Source organism: Ammospiza caudacuta, chromosome 15, assembly GCF_027887145.1.
Source record: "Ammospiza caudacuta isolate bAmmCau1 chromosome 15, bAmmCau1.pri, whole genome shotgun sequence".
NCBI classification, from domain to species: domain Eukaryota; kingdom Metazoa; phylum Chordata; class Aves; order Passeriformes; family Passerellidae; genus Ammospiza; species Ammospiza caudacuta.
The window spans coordinates 18,874,247-18,894,191 of record NC_080607.1 but is presented as its reverse complement, the minus strand read 5'-3'; the positions used below and the strand labels follow the sequence as shown (position 1 = coordinate 18,894,191).

At 53.7% G+C, this 19,945-nt stretch overlaps 2 protein-coding genes across 7 annotated transcripts in view; one reads left to right on the top strand and one right to left on the bottom strand.

The window, feature by feature from the left end:
• PTPN1 (protein tyrosine phosphatase non-receptor type 1) overlaps positions 1 to 4,804 on the top strand; it is a 31,560-nt gene extending 26,756 nt beyond the window's left edge. Inside the window, exons 6-9 of one of the 2 annotated variants that reach the window (XM_058814727.1) lie at positions 71 to 280; positions 1,568 to 1,729; positions 2,347 to 2,576; positions 3,088 to 4,804. In XM_058814727.1, the coding sequence (XP_058670710.1) occupies positions 71 to 280; positions 1,568 to 1,729; positions 2,347 to 2,576; positions 3,088 to 3,286 (801 nt within the window). In that variant the 3' untranslated portion in view covers positions 3,287 to 4,804. Of the gene's footprint in view, positions 1 to 70; positions 281 to 1,567; positions 1,730 to 2,340; positions 2,577 to 3,087 lie in introns of both variants that reach the window. The other variant, XM_058814726.1, reaches the window with a different exon arrangement.
• Positions 4,805 to 6,646: 1,842 nt separating this feature from the next.
• The window catches only part of RIPOR3 (RIPOR family member 3), a 40,453-nt gene continuing 27,154 nt past the window's right edge, over positions 6,647 to 19,945 (bottom strand). For 4 of the 5 annotated variants that reach the window (XM_058814675.1, XM_058814674.1, XM_058814678.1 and 1 more), the window contains 12 exons: positions 19,753 to 19,898; positions 15,696 to 15,825; positions 14,580 to 15,158; positions 13,111 to 13,247; positions 12,724 to 12,856; positions 12,176 to 12,284; positions 10,893 to 11,057; positions 10,543 to 10,701; positions 9,647 to 9,849; positions 9,199 to 9,282; positions 8,328 to 8,418; positions 6,647 to 7,552 (listed from right to left, as the gene is read on the bottom strand). In XM_058814675.1, coding sequence (XP_058670658.1) covers positions 7,455 to 7,552; positions 8,328 to 8,418; positions 9,199 to 9,282; positions 9,647 to 9,849; positions 10,543 to 10,701; positions 10,893 to 11,057; positions 12,176 to 12,284; positions 12,724 to 12,856; positions 13,111 to 13,247; positions 14,580 to 15,158; positions 15,696 to 15,825; positions 19,753 to 19,898 — 2,034 coding nt within the window. In that variant the 3' untranslated portion in view covers positions 6,647 to 7,454. Of the gene's footprint in view, positions 7,553 to 8,327; positions 8,419 to 9,198; positions 9,283 to 9,646; positions 9,850 to 10,542; positions 10,761 to 10,892; positions 11,058 to 12,175; positions 12,285 to 12,723; positions 12,857 to 13,110; positions 13,248 to 14,579; positions 15,159 to 15,695; positions 15,826 to 19,752; positions 19,899 to 19,945 lie in introns of those variants that run through there. The other variant, XR_009275373.1, reaches the window with a different exon arrangement.

The window sequence follows — 19,945 nt, the reverse complement described above, 5'->3', positions numbered from 1 at the left end:
CTGGTGAAACTTTGGAATTCAGTCAGCTGTTCCCAGTCCTGACTGGTGTACCCAACCCCTGTTTCTGCAGAGCCAGGAAACTCGAGAGATTCTGCACTTTCACTACACCACCTGGCCCGACTTCGGGGTGCCGGAGTCGCCGGCGTCGTTCCTGAATTTCCTGTTCAAGGTGCGGGAGTCGGGCTCGCTGAGCCCCGGGCACGGCCCCGTCGTGGTGCACTGCAGCGCGGGCATCGGCAGGTCGGGCACCTTCTGCCTGGTGGACACCTGCCTGCTGCTGGTAAGGCACTCTGCAGGGCCTCTGTCTCTCTGCTCTGCTCTCTCTGCTCTGCTCTCTCTTCTCTGCTCTCTCTGCTCTGCTCTGCTCTGCTCTCTCTGCTCTGCTCTCTCTGCTCTCCTCTCTCTGCTCTCTCTGCTCTGCTCTGCTCTGCTCTGCTCTGCTCTCTCTGCTCTGCTCTCTCTGCTCTGCTCTGCTCTGCTCTGCTCTGCTCTCTCTGCTCTGCTCTCTCTGCTCTCTCTGCTCTGCTCTGCTCTGCTCTCTCTGCTCTGCTCTCTCTGCTCTCTCTGCTCTGCTCTCTCTGCTCTGCTCTGCTCTGCTCTGCTCTGCTCTCTCTGCTCTGCTCTCTCTGCTCTGCTCTGCTCTGCTCGCTCTGCTCTCTCTGCTCTGCTCTCTCTGCTCTGCTCTCTCTGCTCTGCTCTCTCTGCTCTGCTCTCTCTGCTCTCTCTGCTCTGCTCTGCTCTGCTCTCTCTGCTCTGCTCTCTCTGCTCTCTCTGCTCTGCTCTCTCTGCTCTGCTCTGCTCTGCTCTGCTCTGCTCTCTCTGCTCTGCTCTCTCTGCTCTGCTCTGCTCTGCTCGCTCTGCTCTCTCTGCTCTGCTCTCTCTGCTCTGCTCTCTCTGCTCTGCTCTCTCTGCTCTGCTCTCTCTGCTCTGCTCTCTCTGCTCTCTCTGCTCTCTCTGCTCTGCTCTCTCTGCTCTGCTCTCTCTGCTCTGCTCTCTCTGCTCTCTCTGCTCTCTCTGCTCTGCTCTGCTCTCTGCTCTGCTCTGCTCTGCTCTCTCTGCTCTGCTCTGCTCTCTCTGCTCTGCTCTCTCTGCTCTGCTCTGCTCTGCTCTCTCTGCTCTGCTCTCTCTGCTCTGCTCGCTCTGCTCTGCTCTGCTCTGCTCGCTCTGCTCTGCTCTGCTCTGCTCACTGCACAGGGCAGCCCAGGGGTGGCTGGAAAGGAGCTGGGGAGGATTCCTGTCATCTGCCATTGCTTTACTCCGCTGTTCCACGAGTGCATTCCAAGGCAGGTCTGGTTCCTGAGTGGCCATTCTGAGTCTGGGGAAGGGAGGTCTCCAGTTTTCAGAGTGATTCACAAAGACAGGCTTTGCCTTCAGGGAAAGCAGCATATTTGAGGCCCAGTGTTTTCCCCTCGCTGTTTTTGGAAACCCATTAATGAGCTGCTGATAGCAGTTGTGTGTGAGTTTGTTCATTCTGTGGTGTGGAGGGTGGTATGAAGGCCCTACCACAGAATGAGTCACTAGTGACCCTCCTCAGAGCAGAAAACACGTTTCACATTTCTGTCTGCAGATGGACAAACGGAAAGATCCTTCTTCCGTGGACGTCAAGCAGGTTCTCCTGGAGATGAGGAAGTACAGGATGGGGCTCATCCAGACTGCAGACCAGCTCCGCTTCTCCTACCTAGCTGTTATTGAAGGGGCAAAATTCATCATGGGAGATGCTTCAGTGCAAGTGAGTGCTCCTGGCAGCTCCAGAGAACTGCAGCAAGTGGGTGGGAGGAACAGGATGGGAAGAAGCTTCAAATTTGGTGCTTGCTTCAGCTTCAGTACATGGTTATATTATGGGGGTTTTAGGTACAGTGCTTTACAATCTGTCACGACCTAAAGTGCTGTATTTTATTTATTTCCAAAAGTACCTCTTATGTAGCAGGTGTCTCCTGTGCTTTCCTGCACAGTGACTGGGGTGGAGCTGCTGCATCAGCCTCCCCTGGAATTTCAGACAGTACAAGTTTTCTAATATGCCTGAAGTTTAAGTGCCATGATTAAATTCATCAGGGTTTTTTATGGTAAGCAGAGCTCTAGAAAAATAGATTTTATTTTGTGCTTGAGTTTTTTAGAAGCAGATTCGAATTTCTTGCTTTTATGGCCAATATATTTTGTGTAGTGGATGTAGCTTGGATTTGGAGTTTTTGTGTCTGGTTTTTCTTTCTTTTTTTGCAATGCAAATGAAGAACCATTGTAAGAATTAATTAAAAGGTAGAGTGTAAAGATTCTGCCATGGCAAAGTTTAAAGTTAGAGCAGCTTGGAAGAGAAAAGTTTACCAGGTTTGTCCTTCCCTGAAGGAGCAGTGGAAGGAGCTCTCCAACGAGGACCTGGAGCCACCCCCTGAGCACACCCCCCCACCTCCCAGGCCCCCGAAGAGAACCTCAGAGATGCACAACGGGAGGATGCACGAGCACCCCGAGCTCCTGGGCAAGCCCCAGGCAGTGGAGGAGGAGATCAGGAGCTCGCTCAGCAGCGTGGAGGAGGCAGCTCCAGACAGCAGGGCCCGCTTGGCTGCGGCCCCCAGCACAGACAGGTAAAGCACAAAGCACCCACTGCCCCTGACAGCTCTGCACACAGAGCCACAGGCAGGGGCTGGCAGAGGGGAGGAGATGCTCACTTCCACCCTGAGATGCACTTTGGGGGTTAGGGCTGAGCGAGCAGCCACATTCTGTCCCTTTCTGGCTTTCTGGGCTGGTGCTCAAGTTTAGAACTTTGGTGTTCCCCTGACCCGGCTGGGGGTGTGAGCTGGGTTCCTTCACTGCCTGTCTTGGTGCAGATTTGTGATGAGCAGTGAAAGCAGGTGGTGGTTAAAGCTTATTCTTTAAAGGGCACAGAGTCCTCCAAGCTCTTCCTAACCCTCTGTTGAGCAGCCAGATGTGTCCCAACCGGAGACAGGCTGTGCTTTGATGGCTGCTGCAGCTCCAGGAGCTTTCCAGCTCTGCGGTGTTCCCTGCCCTTGGAGCACCTGCATGGCTTCTCTCCTGCAGCACGGACTATTCATTCCCAGCCAGCCCTGAGTGTCCCTCCCTCTGTCCTCACTCTAGTCACGACACTGAGGCCCGGAGGAGACCGGTGGGGGACAACCCGCGGCTCGCGCCCCGCAAGGAGGAGTCGGTGAAGGAGAGCTCGGAGGAGGAGGATGAGAGCGTGGTGGCCACTTGGAAGCCCTTCCTCGTGAATATCTGCATGTTCACGTTCCTGACGGCGGGAGCTTACCTGTGCTACAGGGTGTGTTTCCACTGAGGGCGGCAGGAGCGCCGCTCGCGCCCGGCTCCGCGAGCCCCGCCAGGCAGGGCAGCCTTGGCTCAGAGCAGGTAGATTTAGGGGAAAGGCCAGAACTTTGGCTAGGGCTTCATGAGAGAATTGATGCACTAGGGTTTTATCCAGCCCTGTGGTCCCAAGAACATAATATTGTAATCTCAGGGCCTTGAAATATTCAGGAGTAAGCAGAGAAAATGCCAAATAGTCTATTTTCCTTTTTTGTTTTCTTTTTTTTTTTTTTTTAACTAAATAATAGAATTACAACACATTGTTGTTTTTAGACTTTTTAAAAAGCCAGTTCATTTTCTTTTGTTTCAAAAAAACTAGGCACAAGTGAAACTTGCTTGTACTCTCCAAGTGTTGTAACCAAATACATGACTTACATTGACAAGTTCCCAAAAAAAAGAAAAAGAAACCCACATACCTGAAGAATGTAAACTTTTGGAAGGGGAGGTGTGTTTGTGGTTGGTTTTTGGCTTGTTTTTTGTCTTTTTTAAAATTTGCTTCATCTTTAAAGACTGAGTTGTGGGCAGTGCCTGTGGTATTGATATATTTAATCTTGGCATAACTGTTCTTAAAGAGCTGATTGTTTTATTTGTGTTGATAGAACCAGGCTTCTGCATTTGCTCAGGGTATCCCAACACGTCCAGCTCTTTGATTTTTTTTCTTTTTTTTTTCCTTTACTAAGTGTATCTCCTCATTGACTTTTGTTGCACTCTACTTGCACATATGCCTCTTTACATTGCACCATCCTTTCTAAAGCTGTTTTTACTTTTATATTCTGGGTTGGGAGAGGTCGAGGGGAGGGAGAGAAACAGGAAAGGGAAATTCAACCAAACCATGTCCACCAGCAGTGGGGCCATGCCCGTGGCCCGTGGAAGGACCAGTCCTTAAACCTCAGCATTTGGAATGTAAGATGCAGTTTCACTCTGCAGCTGCCCCCTCGGGCCCAGCGTGGCTCTGGGCAGAGCCAGAGCAATCCCTGCTGGGGCAGCCTCCCCGGGGCAGGAGCAGGCCAGCAGAGCCGTGCTGGGCTCTGAGCAGCCCCTGGGCTGTGCTGGCAGTGCTGCTGTGTCCTGCTTTGCTGCAAGCAGGGTCCCAGTCCCGGCCCTGGCAGCCCCGTGGGCTCCCGCAGCAGCCAGGCTCAGGGGCTGAGTGCTGCTAGGGAGGGTTGGTGTGTGGGGAGGACTGGCACTGGAGGCAGCGTTGCACCCGTGCTGTTCCTCGGGGCAATACCAAATTATTCATAGTTTCAACAGTAATAGCAAAGGTTTCTTTGCTTGTGTCATGGTGCAGAGGACAGGAGCAAAGTCACTCCTGGGAGCTGCAGTGATTGAACTGCCCCATGACAGCTGATGTGCAGCAGTGTTACTGATTTGTTTTATTTCTGAAGTCGTTCTAGCTCTATAGCACTTAACCACCCTGAGTGCAGCCCTCGCTGTGGAGGAGCCCAGGGGAGCCCCTCCACTCCCTATTTATTTTGGCCAAGCTGGCTGTAGGTGTAGCTCTTCCTTCAGTGGGTGAGTAGGTGAGGGGTGGGTGGGGTGGGAGTTACTCTAGTCTGTGTTTTGTTAAGCTTGCATCAAGGGCTTTTCAAGAGTACAATAATAAATCCTCAGGTAGTACTGGGACTCAATCCTTTACCTGTGAGACTGTTGGTCAGACCAGTACTTGAAAGGAGGAATGTTGTAATCAGTCAATATTTAGTTATATTATTGGAAACAGGAAAAATGAGTATAGAAAAATGGTAATATATAATGGCTCATCTGTGTATTTAAGATACATTCTGTGATTGCTTTGTCCCCACTGTTCTCTGCAGCGTGGGCAGGCCCCTGCCCTGAGGCACCATTTGTACCCCTTTGTACTCAAGTGCATGTGAAGTCTGCGGTGTCCCGATGAAACACCACCTGCTTGAAAGGTGACAGAACTTATATTCCTGCTTCCTGATGTGCCCAAATGATATTTGCATGACCTGATCCTTAGTGGCTGTGGTTCAGAGGGTGTTGCTGAGTGTCTGTTCAGCACTGGACCGTTGGTGTTTATCAGAGCCCGTGTACTCGCCTAATCCTTGGCATGACTTCCCGTGGGATCCCGTGTGCCCGGTGGTAGCATGTTCCTTTCAGCTGAGTGAGTGTAGTACAGACATTCCAGAGAGCTCAGGCAGCCCTTCCACACCTCCCCTGGGCCTGGGGCACCTGGGGAAAGAAACAAACCCACCCCAGCTCTGGCCACCTTCCCAAGAGGGAATATTTTAAATGCTAGGTATGGCCAGAAAAGAAAGGATCCTTCCTTTGAATACAGAGTTATTCAATTGCAAATGATTCTACCCAAACAGTTCCTGCAGATGCCAGAGGAGCTTTGAGCATGCTGTTGGTGCCTGTTTCTTTCCTGTGTTCCAGGCCCAGCTCTGACCCTGGCTGGGACGCAGTGAGTGTGCCCAGGGCCCAGGGAGGTGTGGGCAGGGCTGGCCATGCTGAGCTGTGCCCATTTTGTTTGCTGTCCTGTACTGTCTGTGGTAGTTGGGGGGTGTATATACCGTAGCACAGTGGGGTGTTGGGTAACCTGTTCTTGGAAATGGACAAACATCCATGTTAGACTCGTTAGAAAGTTAGTGAGCTGCTCTGCTATCTGCCTTAAGCAAATATTTACTCATCAGGTCTTTCTTTTTTACAGATTGCCATAGAATAAACTTTTATAAAAAAATATGTAAAAACTCAACAAAAAAGCTGAATGTTTTGGTATAATACAGTTTCAGGTATCTTGTCTTTTGTGTAAGCCGCTGCTGGGCCTCCCAGGTTAGAGTACAACTGTACAGTTTTTCAATCTCCCATACAAGTTTTCAGTTCTCATTTTAGTTGTAACAATAAAACTCTTTTTTTAAAGAACTCACTTGAATGTGTCCTTGCTTCAGGGCTGGATCCATGGGCTTCTGTCATGTGCACGTGCACATAAGGGGTTGGGGAGTAGGTTTGTAGAGTAAAGGGATTTAAATGTTGCTGTAAGAACTTTGTGGAGGCAGAGCTCCAGTAAAAGATTAGAGGGTCCCCATCCCTCCCTGCCACCTCCATTCCCCTCTTCTGGTCTTTCACACTGAGCAGTTAAATTTTAAGGGTAAGAAGTGCAGGAACTCAAGCACCCTGGTTGGTTTCTGCAGGAGCTGAAACGTTTGCAGCTGCAGCCTGCACATCCTGGTGTTTGAATTCCAGTACTTACCTTTGGTTTACATTTTTAGGGTTCACCAAAGTGGAGCAGGACAGGGCCCTGGCCCTTGGGGGTTTAGTGCCTCTTACCTTCCCCAGGGCTGCAAACACAGCAGTAGGAAACACTCCCAGGAACTTGTCTCAAATGGTTTATTTGAACTTTAGAAAACAGTACAAAATCCAACAAATAAATACCAAATAGAAAAGTTTCACGTGTATATATATATATATAAAAATATGTACACACAATCCCAACCCCCTTTCAAGTATTGCACCTGAAGCCAGGCTGCTCCCCATGGGCACCCTGCCAGCCAGGGCTGGGGGATGAGCAGGACAACTCTCGGTCTGTGACTGAGCCCAGAGTTTTAAAAGAGCAAACCTGTCTGTCCCTCAGTGAGAGCTGCCCGTGGCAAATGCAGTGGGCACACGCAGCTCTCACAGAGCCTGCCTGGCCCTGCAGCAATTGCACACTGACTCAGGGGGTGCCAGGTTCTCCTTCTGCAGCTGAATGGCCCCAGCAAAGGAAACCACCCAGCAGTGGTGCTGGATTTGTGCTACTGACAGGGCAGCTGGTCTGGGACAGGGATCATTTCTCTCCTTGGAGAATGCCAAATCAATAAACCACTTCCTGGGAAAATGGATCATATTGGACAGAGTTGGAGCAGGGGCAGCTAATTCCAGCAAGATGGAGATTTGAACTCCAGTGAAGACCTGGATCCACATTCTGAGAGATCCCAGTTTTCATTTGTCCAGCACTTGGTATTTCCTCATGTGCAGAGAGACTGAGAAAATGCATTCCAGGCTGCATCGCGGCAATGACAAACTGTCCCCTCTGGAAATAAACCTGTGCTGGGGCAGGAGATGGCAGGGACAGGACAGAACAGAAGGAAACCGGACAGAACCAAACCCTCAGTACCCGTGGGGCTGTGAGGACAGAGGGATCCAGCTCTCTAAAACACGGTGATTTCAATCTCGGCCTCCTGAGCAGTTTCTCTCAGCTCACAGCAGATCCTGTCCATCTTCTCAAAGGCTTGTCGGCCCCGTTCCCCTGGGGAGAGAAAACAGCTGAGGGACAGGCAGGGCACCTGAGGAACCTCTGGGGACACTCCTGTTAGGGAGGGAGGGAAGGAAGGGAAGGAAGGGAAGGACTGACTCAAGGGTGACAAACATCCCTCAGGGAATAGTTCTCCAAAACCTGCTGGAGCCACCATGGAAAATCAGGCCTCCTGCAATGGTTTCCATGAGTAACAGTTTGGGGTGTCACAGCTGGAAAACCTGTCTCACGTGGGCCTGAGTGTTCTGTGGGGCAGGGGTGGAGATGCCAGAACTGAGCCTGGCTCAAAGTGGGCTCTGGAAGAACACAACAGGGAAGTGGGTGTCTCTGCATGGCCTGGCCATGCTCTGGCAGCATTCCAGCTGTTGGGCCCCAGGAAAAGCACAAATGCTGGGCAGGAGGAGGTGGGGAGCACTGAAATTTATCAGGTCCCCTCCACTGTGAATCACTTGTCACTTGGATTCCAGTGAAGGAACAGGTAATGAACCAGCATCACACTGTCAGTCCTTATCCACGACCTTTCCAAAAGGTTCAGTGGTTCCTAGAGCACCTAATCCTTCAGGATCTCCTTGGTCTGGTTCTATAAATTTCATCAGGGGCCCTTGGCTGTTATGTGTGATGTAAAGTTTATCTTCATGGTATGAAACAGCTGTTCATGAAATATTCCTGTTGTCCTGGATGTGTTTAGGCTGAACTTGAGGCCCCTCCTGGTCCTGCACTATTTCACATCCCTCTTTGAGACCATTTTAAAGCTGTACAAAAGCCTTACCAAAGGACAGCGTGGTTTCCCTGGCTGCATTCCTGACTTCCTCTGTTTCAGACTGGCACAGGTGGGCAACCTGCTCAATGCTCTCCACAGCCTGTTGGAAGAAAGCAGAATTTGCCTAAGCAGCTTTTCAGCAGTTTGGTGGACATTTCTACAAAGCAAACACAGACACAAACTCCCATCTCCTCTGCAATCCAAATTCCACCAGGACCTTTCTCTTCCCCAGCATACTGGCTTGCAGTTACACTTCCTGATAAGATCTCACCTTTGTTACCTTCTCTCCTGTTTTAGGGCATCAGAAAGTGTCAAAGTTCCAGGGTACAGGTCATGGTTGTGGGACCATTAAATCAGTACCAGTCAACAAGGACCTTCACTGAAAGGGTTAAATCGACCCTGATTTGCTGTTGTGTGGGTACCTGTTTGCAGGCATTGGTTCCCTGTTTGTGTGCAAACCTATTACAGCAGCTTAGGGCTCTTGGAAAGGTTTAAATCTGTGCTGTTTCTTATAATAGCAATGCAAACATTCGTTTTGTTTTCTGACTTTAGTGAGCTATTAAAAATATCCCCTGATTTAACTTCAGGTTTGTACAGTTAAGTGTTTAGAACTGACTGATACAGCAATGCTGCTGGTTTATGCTCGTGCTGGATGTCCCCAGTCGGACACCGCCCTTCAGCTCGGAGCATCACAGGAGCTCCCACATCCCGTGCTGTGCCTGGCAGGTCGGGCACTGCCACAGCTCCCTGTCCCGGCAAGGATGGCGTTCACAGCCCGGAGCCGCGGCAGGCAGAGCTGCTGGTTCCCGGCTGCAGTGACCCCTCCCGCTAAACCCAGCCCAGGGTTTGAGCCCGGCCTTGGGCAGGGCCGAGCGCTCACCCTGAGGTTCTTCAGAGCCAGACACGCAGCCTGCTGCAGCCTCGAGTCACAGCCGGACAGAGCATCGGTGTAAAACAGCACAGCCTGGGGCACAACACAGCCAATAAAACAGAGTCAATTTAATACCCGCGCAGCAAACAAAACACAGAGTCCATTTGATACCCAACCCAATGGCAGGAGAGGTGTTACCCGTGAAATGAACCAAGGCAGAGACACTGGAGCGCCGCTGCCTTGGGGGCTCGGTCCCGGCCAAAACACGGCCAGGAAAGGGTTGTGGGCCCCGGGGAAGCTCCCACTGGCCCCTAAGTCTTCACTGTCTCCCCATTCCCCGGTGTCCCCACCGTTCCTCACCGTCTCCCCATTCCCCGCTGGCCCCAAAGTCTTGGCTGTCCCCCCAGTCCACGGTGCCCCGCATTCCTCTCGGTCCCCCCGCATTCCCCGCACTCACCCGGGCCCGGAGGCTGCCGCTGCCGCCGGCCCGGGCCAGGCAGGCCGTGGCCGCTTTGCCCACCCGGTGGTTCTCGTCCAGCTGCAGCAGCCCCAGCAGGCGCAGCGTCCGCGGCAGCGGCTGCAGCCGGCTCAGCCTCTTCCCCTTCAGCCTCCGCAGCGTCTTCAGCCGGCCGGGGCACTGCAGCTCCTCGATCAGCATCACTGCCGGAGAGAGCGGCGCTCGCTGGGGAAACGCCTCCGCCAGGGACACAAACCTGGCCGGAGCCGGGACACAAATCCCGGGACACAAACCCGACCAGCCCCGGGACACGCACATAAACACTGGCTGGACCCGGGACACACACAGACCCCAGGACACAAAGCCCTCCACACGAGTCCTCTGCATCAGCACATGCCTGAAGATGCAGCCAATACCAGGACTATTTTTAAATAATTCTTTCCTAGTACAGAGAAAGCTGTGGAGTACTTTCACGTGTTGGACAACACTCCAGCGAGGCACTGGCTACCTCAGGCTACGAAATGCAGGTCAGAAACCTCTGCAATTTTATTGTTCTTTTCTGTGTCTGAGTCCAGCTACAGCAGTGACCCAAGCCACAGACTGTGCTCAGTCCTTGGGTGCAGCTGGAGGCTGCTTCTGACTCTGTGCCTGCTATGGCTTTGGAATATCCCAGAACTATTTTCAGGGCACTCGAGATGAGCCCATCCTTCACAGGGGGTTCGTTTGCACATGCTCACATACGGGAGTCAAGCACGCTTTTCCTGTTCTGATTAAACTACACGGTCAAGAGGGCAGTAAGAACGGAAACAAGCTGTCAGTGCAGGGGCTGGGCTGTTTCCTGCTCCGGAGCTGCATCTGGAGCCTGCCCTGCAGGAGGAGCCAAGCGCTGCCTTTACCTTCCTTGGCCAGCTTGGCCAGGTGCTTCTCCAGGCTGCCAATGCGGTGCCGCTCCAGGTAGCGATAGAACTGGAACAGGGTCACCGGCTCCGCTTGCAGAGGGCAGGAGGGCAGCAGCCCATCGCAGGTGAGGATCTGCTCCAGCAGCCTCTGCAGCACTGCGGCGAGAAGGGAGCAGGACACACACAAAACAGCAGGTGGGTTACCTGGCAGCTGCCTGGAAGCAAGTGAGAGCTTCGGGTTTGGGGTTTTTAAATGCACAGGGACAATTTAAGGTTTGGGTTTGGGGTTTTTTAAATGCACAGGGACAATTTCCAGCCCTGCACTGAAATGAAGGCCCACGGGGTACCTGTCTCCAGGTGGCTGGGGTACTTCTCCTTCACTTTGAGCATCATTGTGTATTTCAGAGCGTGACGGAACCTTTCTGCCGAGGTCACCAAGATGCTGCTGCCAGGCTCTGCAAGATCACTCCAGATTTTCAGATATTGCTTCTTCTTTTTAGCCTTCTGAATAACTGAAACCCAACATTTTAAAAAGTCAGCGAGCTCTAGTAGCTTTGGGATTTTACATGAGGAATTTGGCAGCAGATGGCCTATCTGGATTGGGGTAGCACTAACTTGTATTTGTATTAGAGATGGTTTTGTTAAAAATTAGACATTTGCTGCCCAAATGTTCACAGCCGCAAGCACTGAGCTCCTGAACTGCCATCAGCAGCTCCTCTGTCTCCTATTGCTCCCTTTATCTCCGAGTCAGTTCCAGAAGAACATTCTAGAAGTTTGAGTGGCTGCCCTTCTGTCAGCCAAGGAGGTGCCACTGCCAAGGGTTTTTGGGATGCTGCCTCTGTTCCTTGCCCAGGGCAGAGCTCTGCCCTTGGGGCTCTCAGGCTCTTCACAAGAGCACGTGCAGCTCTTCAGGAGCCCTGTGGCTCCTCACGTGGACCCTCATTTGGGGGCTCCTCACGTGGACCCTCATTTGGTGGCTCCTCACGTGGACCCTCCATCCCTCCCTTTCCACCTCCAGGCACGGAGCTCCTGCCTGTCAGCCTCCATCACTCTGCACCAGCCCTGCTCAGGAACAGCTCATTCTCACAGCTCCAGGATAAAATCTGGCACCAAATGCTTCCAACTAAAATTTGCATTCTTGCTGCTGCATTTACCAAGATGAGAACAAAAGTCTCCCAAGCCTCTCATTGTGCTTTAGCATTTTGTCATGTCCAACAGCCAATGGAAGAATTTAGTAGTGGGAAGACCTGAGACAAAATTCTGTGCCAAACTGTTCTGGTAAGTGGATTCTGGTAACAGAATTTGGGCTGTTTGCTTACCCAAAGGAAAAGCACAGATGTAAAAGGGGATTTTATTAAGGCTGCTCTGCTGCTGTTTGACCATCTACAACAGCCCTGTTTAAAACATGCCAGTTCAGCTACTCTGAGACCAACTTTTCCAAATTTCTTCCTTCTGTGTAGAAGAAAGAATGACCCAAAGAATGAGCCCTGGTTTAATGATGAGCTGGTTTAACGATGCCCATGTTTGCAAGGAATTTAGAAGGAAAGCCCTGGGCCTGGGGAGGCTCCAGCAGAACCCCAGGGGTGCAGCTCTCCCATCTCTGCATGCCTGGGGAAGGGCAGGCACTCACTTTTCTCTGCAGACAGATCCAGGACATCCCCCAGGACTCGTGTCTGCTCTGACACTTCTTCCAAAATGCTCTCCTGGACCACCTGGGCTACGTTTGGGGTCCTCAGTTTCTGAAAGGCAACAGACATAACTCGGGAGCTGAAACAAGGGCAGGATGAAGCTCCAGATAAATGAGGATTTATTCCTCAGAATCCAACTTTTAAGACAAGTGAGAAACCCCCTCTGCTCTCAGAAGGCCCCTTGCCCACCAGACACCTGCTCCCTGTTGTAGCAGTTTTCATTCATTAAACACGGCCCAAGCCAAGCCAAGCCTGTGTGTTTGCAGCCTGCTTTGGGCACAGCGCTGCTGCTCAGAGCTTCAGCAAAACCCAGAGGTTGAGAGGAGCAGCAGAGTTTTGCATGGCCCTTTCTGTGTGAACACATGTGTACCCAGCATTAATGCACCCAATTTCCATTCTGAGTCTCTCTCTGTTACCAAACAAACCAAACATCCAATTCTGCTGTAATCAGAACCAACAGCGGCAGTGGGAGCCCCAGGCTGCTCTGTACCTGCAGGAGAGCTTTGCACAGCCTCAGGTGTGCTAGCAGCAGCACGTCCAGGTTCTCATCCCCCGTGGTGACATCCTGGGCTTCTGGCCTGGTGTCACAGCCCAGGGGCTGCAGCACGTTGTCATTGTATGTGCTGGTGAGAGCAGGGGAAGAGAGAGTTACAGATCTCATCACAACAGAACTGAAATGGACAGCCTCAACAGGAGCTGTGAAAGAAACCAGGTGGCACTGAACAGAAACCGGCATTTTCTTTAACTATTTATATTTATTACTCTCTCCAAAACCAGGGTCAGGCTTTTCTGTGCTGGATCTGACACCACAGCTGATTCCCAGCCCTGTGAGGCTGCTGTGGGACCCTTTGCCTGTGCCACAAGGAGCAGCACGTACCTGACACTGCCTGTCCTCACACTCCCAAACAGGGAGAGCTCGTCTGCACTGCAGTCGTTGTTCAGGAAATCAAAACTCTCCAGCACTGTCTCCACCATCAAACTCTCCATGGAGGAATGTTTGTGAAGTGTCTTCAGCTGTTGATGAAACGGAAAAAGAAATACTGTTATTTGTAGTTGGCCAGCCATTTTGCAGTTGTTCTTTGCTGGTTTGGAAATGATTCCCAATAATAAATCACTTTGCTTTTCTGATTTCATCCTTAAGACATCAGGGAAGTCTGCTCTTGGTGCACCTCTCTGACCCCAAAATAATGTGCTAGTTAAAGCCAAAACATGTTTCAATATTTTAATCTCTGTGGATTCTTTATCTCCATGCCTGCCAAGGCTGGTGAGAGCTGATATTCTCTGCATCCTCAGTCACTGACAGAGTTTTCACTCGTTCCCTGTTTCTGAGCTCAAAGCACCAGCCTTGGGGGCCGTTACATCCCAGCACGGCACCCAAGAGCTTCATATCAACACTGAATTTCATGGAGCCTCTACCTTTGTCCTTTGTCCCCCTTGGAAAGGCTGCTCTGAGGGTGCTTGGTTTGGGTTTAAATGCTGTTTTTCCAGGGGTTTCACTGGAGCAAGAGGCCAGGGCAGTTGTGCTATCATCGGTTCTGACTCCGGCCGGGATCCCTCCCCAAACACGCAGTTCAGCCCCTGCCGGCCGGGCAGGAGAGGGACGGGGGCACGGACCGGGCAGGAGAAGGGGCACGGGCACCTACTGGCCTTTCTGAGCTGCTGCGGTCACCTCGGGCCACACTGAGCTCGAAAAACACCAAGTTCCACGCCAGCCCAAACGCCAAGAGTCGGACACCAGCCCGGGCTCTGCCCAGCCCAGAGCTGTCACCGGGGCTGCCTTTGCTCCGCCGCTCCGTGCCCGCTGCTCTCCCCTTTGCTCCCCGGTCCCTCCCGCTCCGTGCCCGCTGCTCTCCCCTTTGCTCCCCGGTCCCTCCCGCTCCGTGTCCCGTCCCGCAGCCCCGTGCCCGCTGCTCTCCCCTTTGCTCCCCGGTCCCTCCCGCTCCGTGCCCGCTGCTCTCCCCTTTGCTCCCCCGGTCCCTCCCGGTCCGTGTCCCGTCCCGCAGCCCCGGTCTCTCCCGGTCCCTCCCGCTCCGTGTCCCGTCCCGCAGCCCCGTGCCCGCTGCTCTCCCCTTTGCTCCCCGGTCCCTCCCGCTCCGTGCCCGCTGCTCTCCCCTTTGCTCCCCCGGTCCCTCCCGGTCCGTGTCCCGTCCCGCAGCCCCGGTCTCTCCCGGTCCCTCCCGCTCCGTGTCCCGTCCCGCAGCCCCGTGCCCGCTGCTCTCCCCTTTGCTCCCCGGTCCCTCCCGCTCCGTGTCCCGTCCCGCAGCCCCGGTCCCTCCCGGTCCCGCCCGCTCCGGTGGCCGCAGCGCCCCGAGCGCACCGGCTCCCACCCGGCCCCACCGCCCGTACCTGGAGGCGGTCCCGCAGGGCGCACACCTGTCCCCGCAGCCTGGCCAGCGGCGCTCGGCCCTCCTCCTCCTCCTCCCGCCACCGCAGCAGGGCCAGCAGCTCCTGCAGGCTCCTGTCCATGCCCCTCGCTCGGGGCTCGCTCGCGGCGTTCCAGCTCCTCGGGCTGAGGTTCTCCTGCTCTGCCGGGCGGCCCCGGGCCGGGCCGAAGGAATCTGCCCCGCCCTTGGGACGGGGGGGGAAACTGGAGGGGCTCCTGGGGAATCCATCCCCGCACGGGGTCTTCTTCAGGATGTCCAGAGTGCTGTGGTCCGGGAGGGGATGCTGCAGCTCTTCTGCTCCAGCCTCTCGGATAATCGCCGGCGGCAGCGTCCTGTGGTCCAGGGCTGGGGTTGTGCTTCTGGATTCTGCCCCTTTCTGATCCTCAGAGCTGAACGAGTCCCCCTCGCTCGTCTCCGCGGGGTTGTGGGGCTTGTTCCTCCCGGGGACATCGAAATCACAGGCAGCCAAGTAGCTCAGGATGCTGGGAGGCTGGGCTTCCTCCCCCCCATCGCCCGGGCTCTGCCTCTGCTGCAAAAGAGACTGCAAGGAGATGCCCAGGTGAGCCTGGAGATGCTGCAAAGCCCGAGGTCCCACCTGGGAGAGGGGACTCTGCTCTCCTGGCTCCCAGCTGCATTCCCAGCGCAGAGTACTGCAGCAGACAGCCCACCCCTGCCACCCCAGCTGCTGAGCAGAGTCCTGGTGAGGGCTTTCAAAACTGTTTTACAGGATCTAAACTAGAGCTCCAAAGAATAGGGGTTAAAAGAAAAAATTAACAAAGCCCCAAAATAAACTGCAAAGGTGGCAGAGTGCTGTTTTCACATTTCTGAGTGTGCCCCTGGACAGCCTGATCCAGCCCAAAGCCCCAGGTCTGTGCTGAGCCCTTTGCTCTGTGTGCCCCTGGACAGCCCAAAGTCCAGCTCTGTGCTGAGCCCTGTGCTCTGTGTGCCCCTGGACAGCCTGATCCAGCCCAAAGTCCAGCTCTGTGCTGAGCCCTGTGCTCTGTGTGCCCCTGGACAGCCTGATCCAGCCCAAAGCCCCAGCTCTGTGCTGAGCCCTTTGCTCTCCCCATGCACTCACCAGGTAATACCTCTCTCTGAAGCTGGGGGTGTTTGGGGGGGTCCAGTTGTACAAGGAGCTCTTCCTGCTGCCCACAGAAAACTTGGCGGTGCTTCCAGGGGACAGAAACAGGTTCTCTGTGTCAAAGGGGCTGCAGCAGAGACAAAGGCCCGAGTGTCAGTGAGAGCAAGCACAGAGGTGTTGGTAGGATTTGATCAGGGATGTTCAGTCAGCAACACACAGAATAAAATGAAACAGAAACTGCCTCTCTAGCCAGAACCTTTGATTGCTGCAGCAGAGAAAGACACAGGCAAAAGGGCTGTGGTTTGTACACGGATTTCTCAACACCCTTTGGACAGGAACCCGAGCCAGAGGCTTTGGAAGAGGAGCCCAGAGGGCCCAAAGCAGGAGAGCTCTGCCCTCCTGACCCCAGGGCTGGGCAGTGACAGCCACAGAGCCACAGGGGAAGGAAGCTCAGCAAATGTAATAATGGAGAGCTGCCAGCCTCCCTCCTGAGAGCACACACCACCTGGAAAAACCAATAAAAGCCCTCGTTATCCTGCAGCTATTAATAAGCAATTCCTTGGCTGGCAGAGACCTGTGCAGAGCTGCTGGGCAGGGTCTGTGCTTCACACAGGCAGGGATGAGCCACTGACAGCCCCAGAGCAATCTGCCTGTGCGCTGCAGGGTTTGTCTAGGGCTGCTCCAAAGGCTCCTAATTACCCACTGCACCTCAGCCATTGCTTTCTCAGCTCCTTCCCAAAGCAGTCCCAGGAAACTCACATGAATGATCCCCTGGGACGCAGCTCAGCCAACCAGGAGACAGAAAACACATTTCAAGTTAAGTTTGGTTTCTATACGTGTTACTTTTTGCTGCCTACCAAGATGCCTTGTGGCACCAAAAGAAAGTCTGCTTTCCCACTTGAGTACTGGCATTTTGAAAGCAGTGAACAGTTTGCAGCAAACCTGCAGCCTCAGTGACTGAGTATAACAACCAAAGAGCAGCATAAAATCAGCTGAATTCAGCTGTTCATTGCAGGACATGCAAGCGATAACGAGGGCTAATCACTTGCAGGGAAATGAATTTCTGCTCTCTAGCAGAAGCTGAAAGCAGAGTCCCAGCCCTGTCTGGCTCCTCGAGCTGCACAGGGACAGAGCATCCTGCAGGCAGCACTGCTCCCTGAGCACAGGGAGTACCTGGAGCTCCAAGGCACTGTCCCCAAGCTGGGCCAGGCACTGTCCCCCAGCTGGGCTCCATCACCCCACTCCCAGAGCTCAGGAACAGCATCTGCACTGACTCATGGGCAGAAATAAATCGGGTTTCTGACAGCAAGAGCCTTTTAGCCAAAGCCTGCTGTGTTTACTAATGAAAGCAAATTACTCCTACCCATGGCATTCTCAACAAAAGTCACAGGGATCCATTCCTCAGATTCTTCATTTTCAGCTTTTAATACAGTGATGCAGTAATGCAAAATGACACTTCTGGGAGAGGAATGAGAACAAACAAAATCTGCTCTGCCCCTTTGACATTTCCTAAAAGCCTCCAGCCAAATGCAGCCCCTCAGCTGGCTCCAGACCAGCAGCAGCCCCTGGTCCTGCAGGAGGGACTGAGAGCAGAGCAGAGGGATGGACAGCAGGAATGGGCTCTGCTCTGGAGCTTCTCTTATCTCTGGGCTCCCTGGGCACGACCCATCATCCCCTCCACATTTCCCCAGCAAACGACCCCTCTCACAGGGACAGCTCCGTGGCTCCATCTGTGCCACACAGCCAGCAGGGATGTTCCAGGGCCATCAGAGCAGGCAGGGATGCAGTGGGCTTTCCCCAGACCCAGACTGCACTGTGAGGCAGCCCAGGGCTGGGGGCTGTCGCACTGCAGACTCTGCAAGCAGACCATTGTCTTTAATTGTCACTGGCTCTTCCTCAGTTTGTTTAGTCACTTCCTGAAATCACTGACACAAAACCTCTGCATAGGTAGAAACTATGCAGGAATGTCGTTGTTTAACCTTAAATTTGGAGCGAGGACTTTGATGGGGTGGGGGTGGCTGTGGCTGGGCTGAGAGGGAGAGTGGCTCCACATTTCCTGTCCACATTTCCCAGCCAACATCCACATGCCTGCACAGGATTATCCAGCAACAGCTTTGCAGGACTGAAAAACTCTATAAAGAAAAAAAATAAAAATCTAAAGTGACCCACAAGTCTGGTCATCTTTGCTGACCCCATTCTGTGCCCCAATCATTCCCTCCTGTGCAGCCACTCCATGGACTCAATGCCCCCAGAGCAGAAGTGTGGACACAATTCCCTGCCTGAATCCCACTGCTCAGCCTGAACCCAGGTTTACATTAACACCCCAAAAAGGCCAATTCCAGTCAAGTGGACCGAACTTGCTGCTAATAATGAGATTTTTCTTTCCCCCATTAATCCTTGGGGAAATGCCCCTGGCATTCAGCAGGAAGGGGCTGTTGGGTCTCTCCCACCCTTCCCAGCCTAACAAGAACCATCTCCAGGTTGCCCAGCCCCAATGAGGGCAGAGATGCTCCAACGGATCACTGCCTGAAGGTCCTGCAGGAGGAACTGGAACTGCCTCCCCACCTAAATCTGCATCTGTGAGAGCAGCACTGGCAGTGGGAATCCATCCCAAAATCAAAGCCAGACCTTCCTCTTTACTCTCCCTTTATTTTTTGTCCCCTGCTCCAAGAGCCCCTGTGAGCCAGCCCTGCTCAGGGCAGAGCCACCAGGGTGCCCCTGCCTGGAGGGTGCCCCTGGATCCCAGAGCAGGGCACTGCTGGGGCTCTGAAAGGAGAATACAGCTCTCTTTATCCTGCATGTGAGACACAGAGCTCAGACTGCTGTTTGGGTTGGCAAAAAACCCAAAGCCTTTTGCCAAACTGGCCAACAAAGGCGTTCTGCAAGGGCCCAGGCTCATTCACACTCCTCATGGCACCATCTATAAAGGAGCTGAAGGCACTTTTGTTTGAGCCCAGAAGACCAGAGGCCTATTTAAAGAAAATGTACATTTAGAAGCAGAAGAGAGAGCTACATTTGGATCCCTCACAAAGCAGGTCTAGACTGAAAAATTGCCTCTCAGGGAACTTTGGGCAAATCAGATGGATTTGTTTAGTTATTCTTAAATCAGAGGGAAAAGCAGCTGTTGTTATGCGTGCTCCATCTCTGAAACAGAAACACCCTGAGTTATCACACACAGCCTCTCTCTTCTGTAAACAGCCCCAGCAGCAGACTGCCAGAGGAGAGGCAGCTCTGCACTGGAGAATGCTCTTGGTGGGACCCCAGCACATCACAGATCAGACACAGAGCCGGGCTCTCAGGCTCTGAGAGGTGCCAGGGGATTAATCCCAAGGACAATTAATTAGCTCCCGGGGACAATGGGTCACCAGCAGCCCTCCCAGCTCAGCTGCCCCAGCCCCAGGGCCGTGGGATGCTGTGGGAGGCTGTGGGAGGCTGTCCCACATCCCAGGGACTGCTCCTGCCAGCCCCAAGCTGCACCCTGAGCTGGGCACTGCAAACAGGGAGAGCCAGCAGCACTGGATGGGAGCTCTGGGCCGAGTTCTGCCCCAAACTCAATGTGCTGAGGAGATCCAGGATGGGAGGAGCTGTGCCACAGCCCAGAACAGGAGGGGATTCTCCCATCCAGTCCTTTGGAAGGACAGCTTGTGGGCATGGTGAATTCTGGAGTTCTGGACAGGAAAGGGGGCACGTTCTGCAGTGTGAATGAGGGACCGTGCCTGTCAGTGCCACTGCTGGGGTCACAAGGAGAGAGCAGAAGGGATTGCTTCCAGACTATGAACCCCATATACTGCCAGATTTTGGGAGGGAAAAGCACCATAAACAGGGGCAGGCAAAGCCCTGCCAGGAGAGCTGGGTCAGGCCACGGCTGAGGTGGCACAAAGGACGAGCTGGGAGCCCACAGGAGCAGCTCCTGTCCCCTGCCCTGCCCAGGGCTGGCTGTGAGGGGCAGGGGCTCAGACAGAAAGGGGAGCACGGTGCTGAATGCAGCAGGGACACCCTGGGGGCCTGCCCTGCTCCCCAGGGTGGGGCTGCTGCTGCCCGGGGCTGTACTCACTTCCAGAGCACCTCCAGGCGCAGCTTGATGGTGCCCAGCTCCGTGATGTCCACCACGATGGCCTGGGGCTTGGGGCTGAAGAAGCTGCTGCTGTCACATGTCACCACCCCCACCAGGATGGTGGCCAGGCCCCGCAGCTCTGTCACCTGCAGGGACACAAACACAGCCAGCTCCGGCTCGGCAGGCAGCCCTG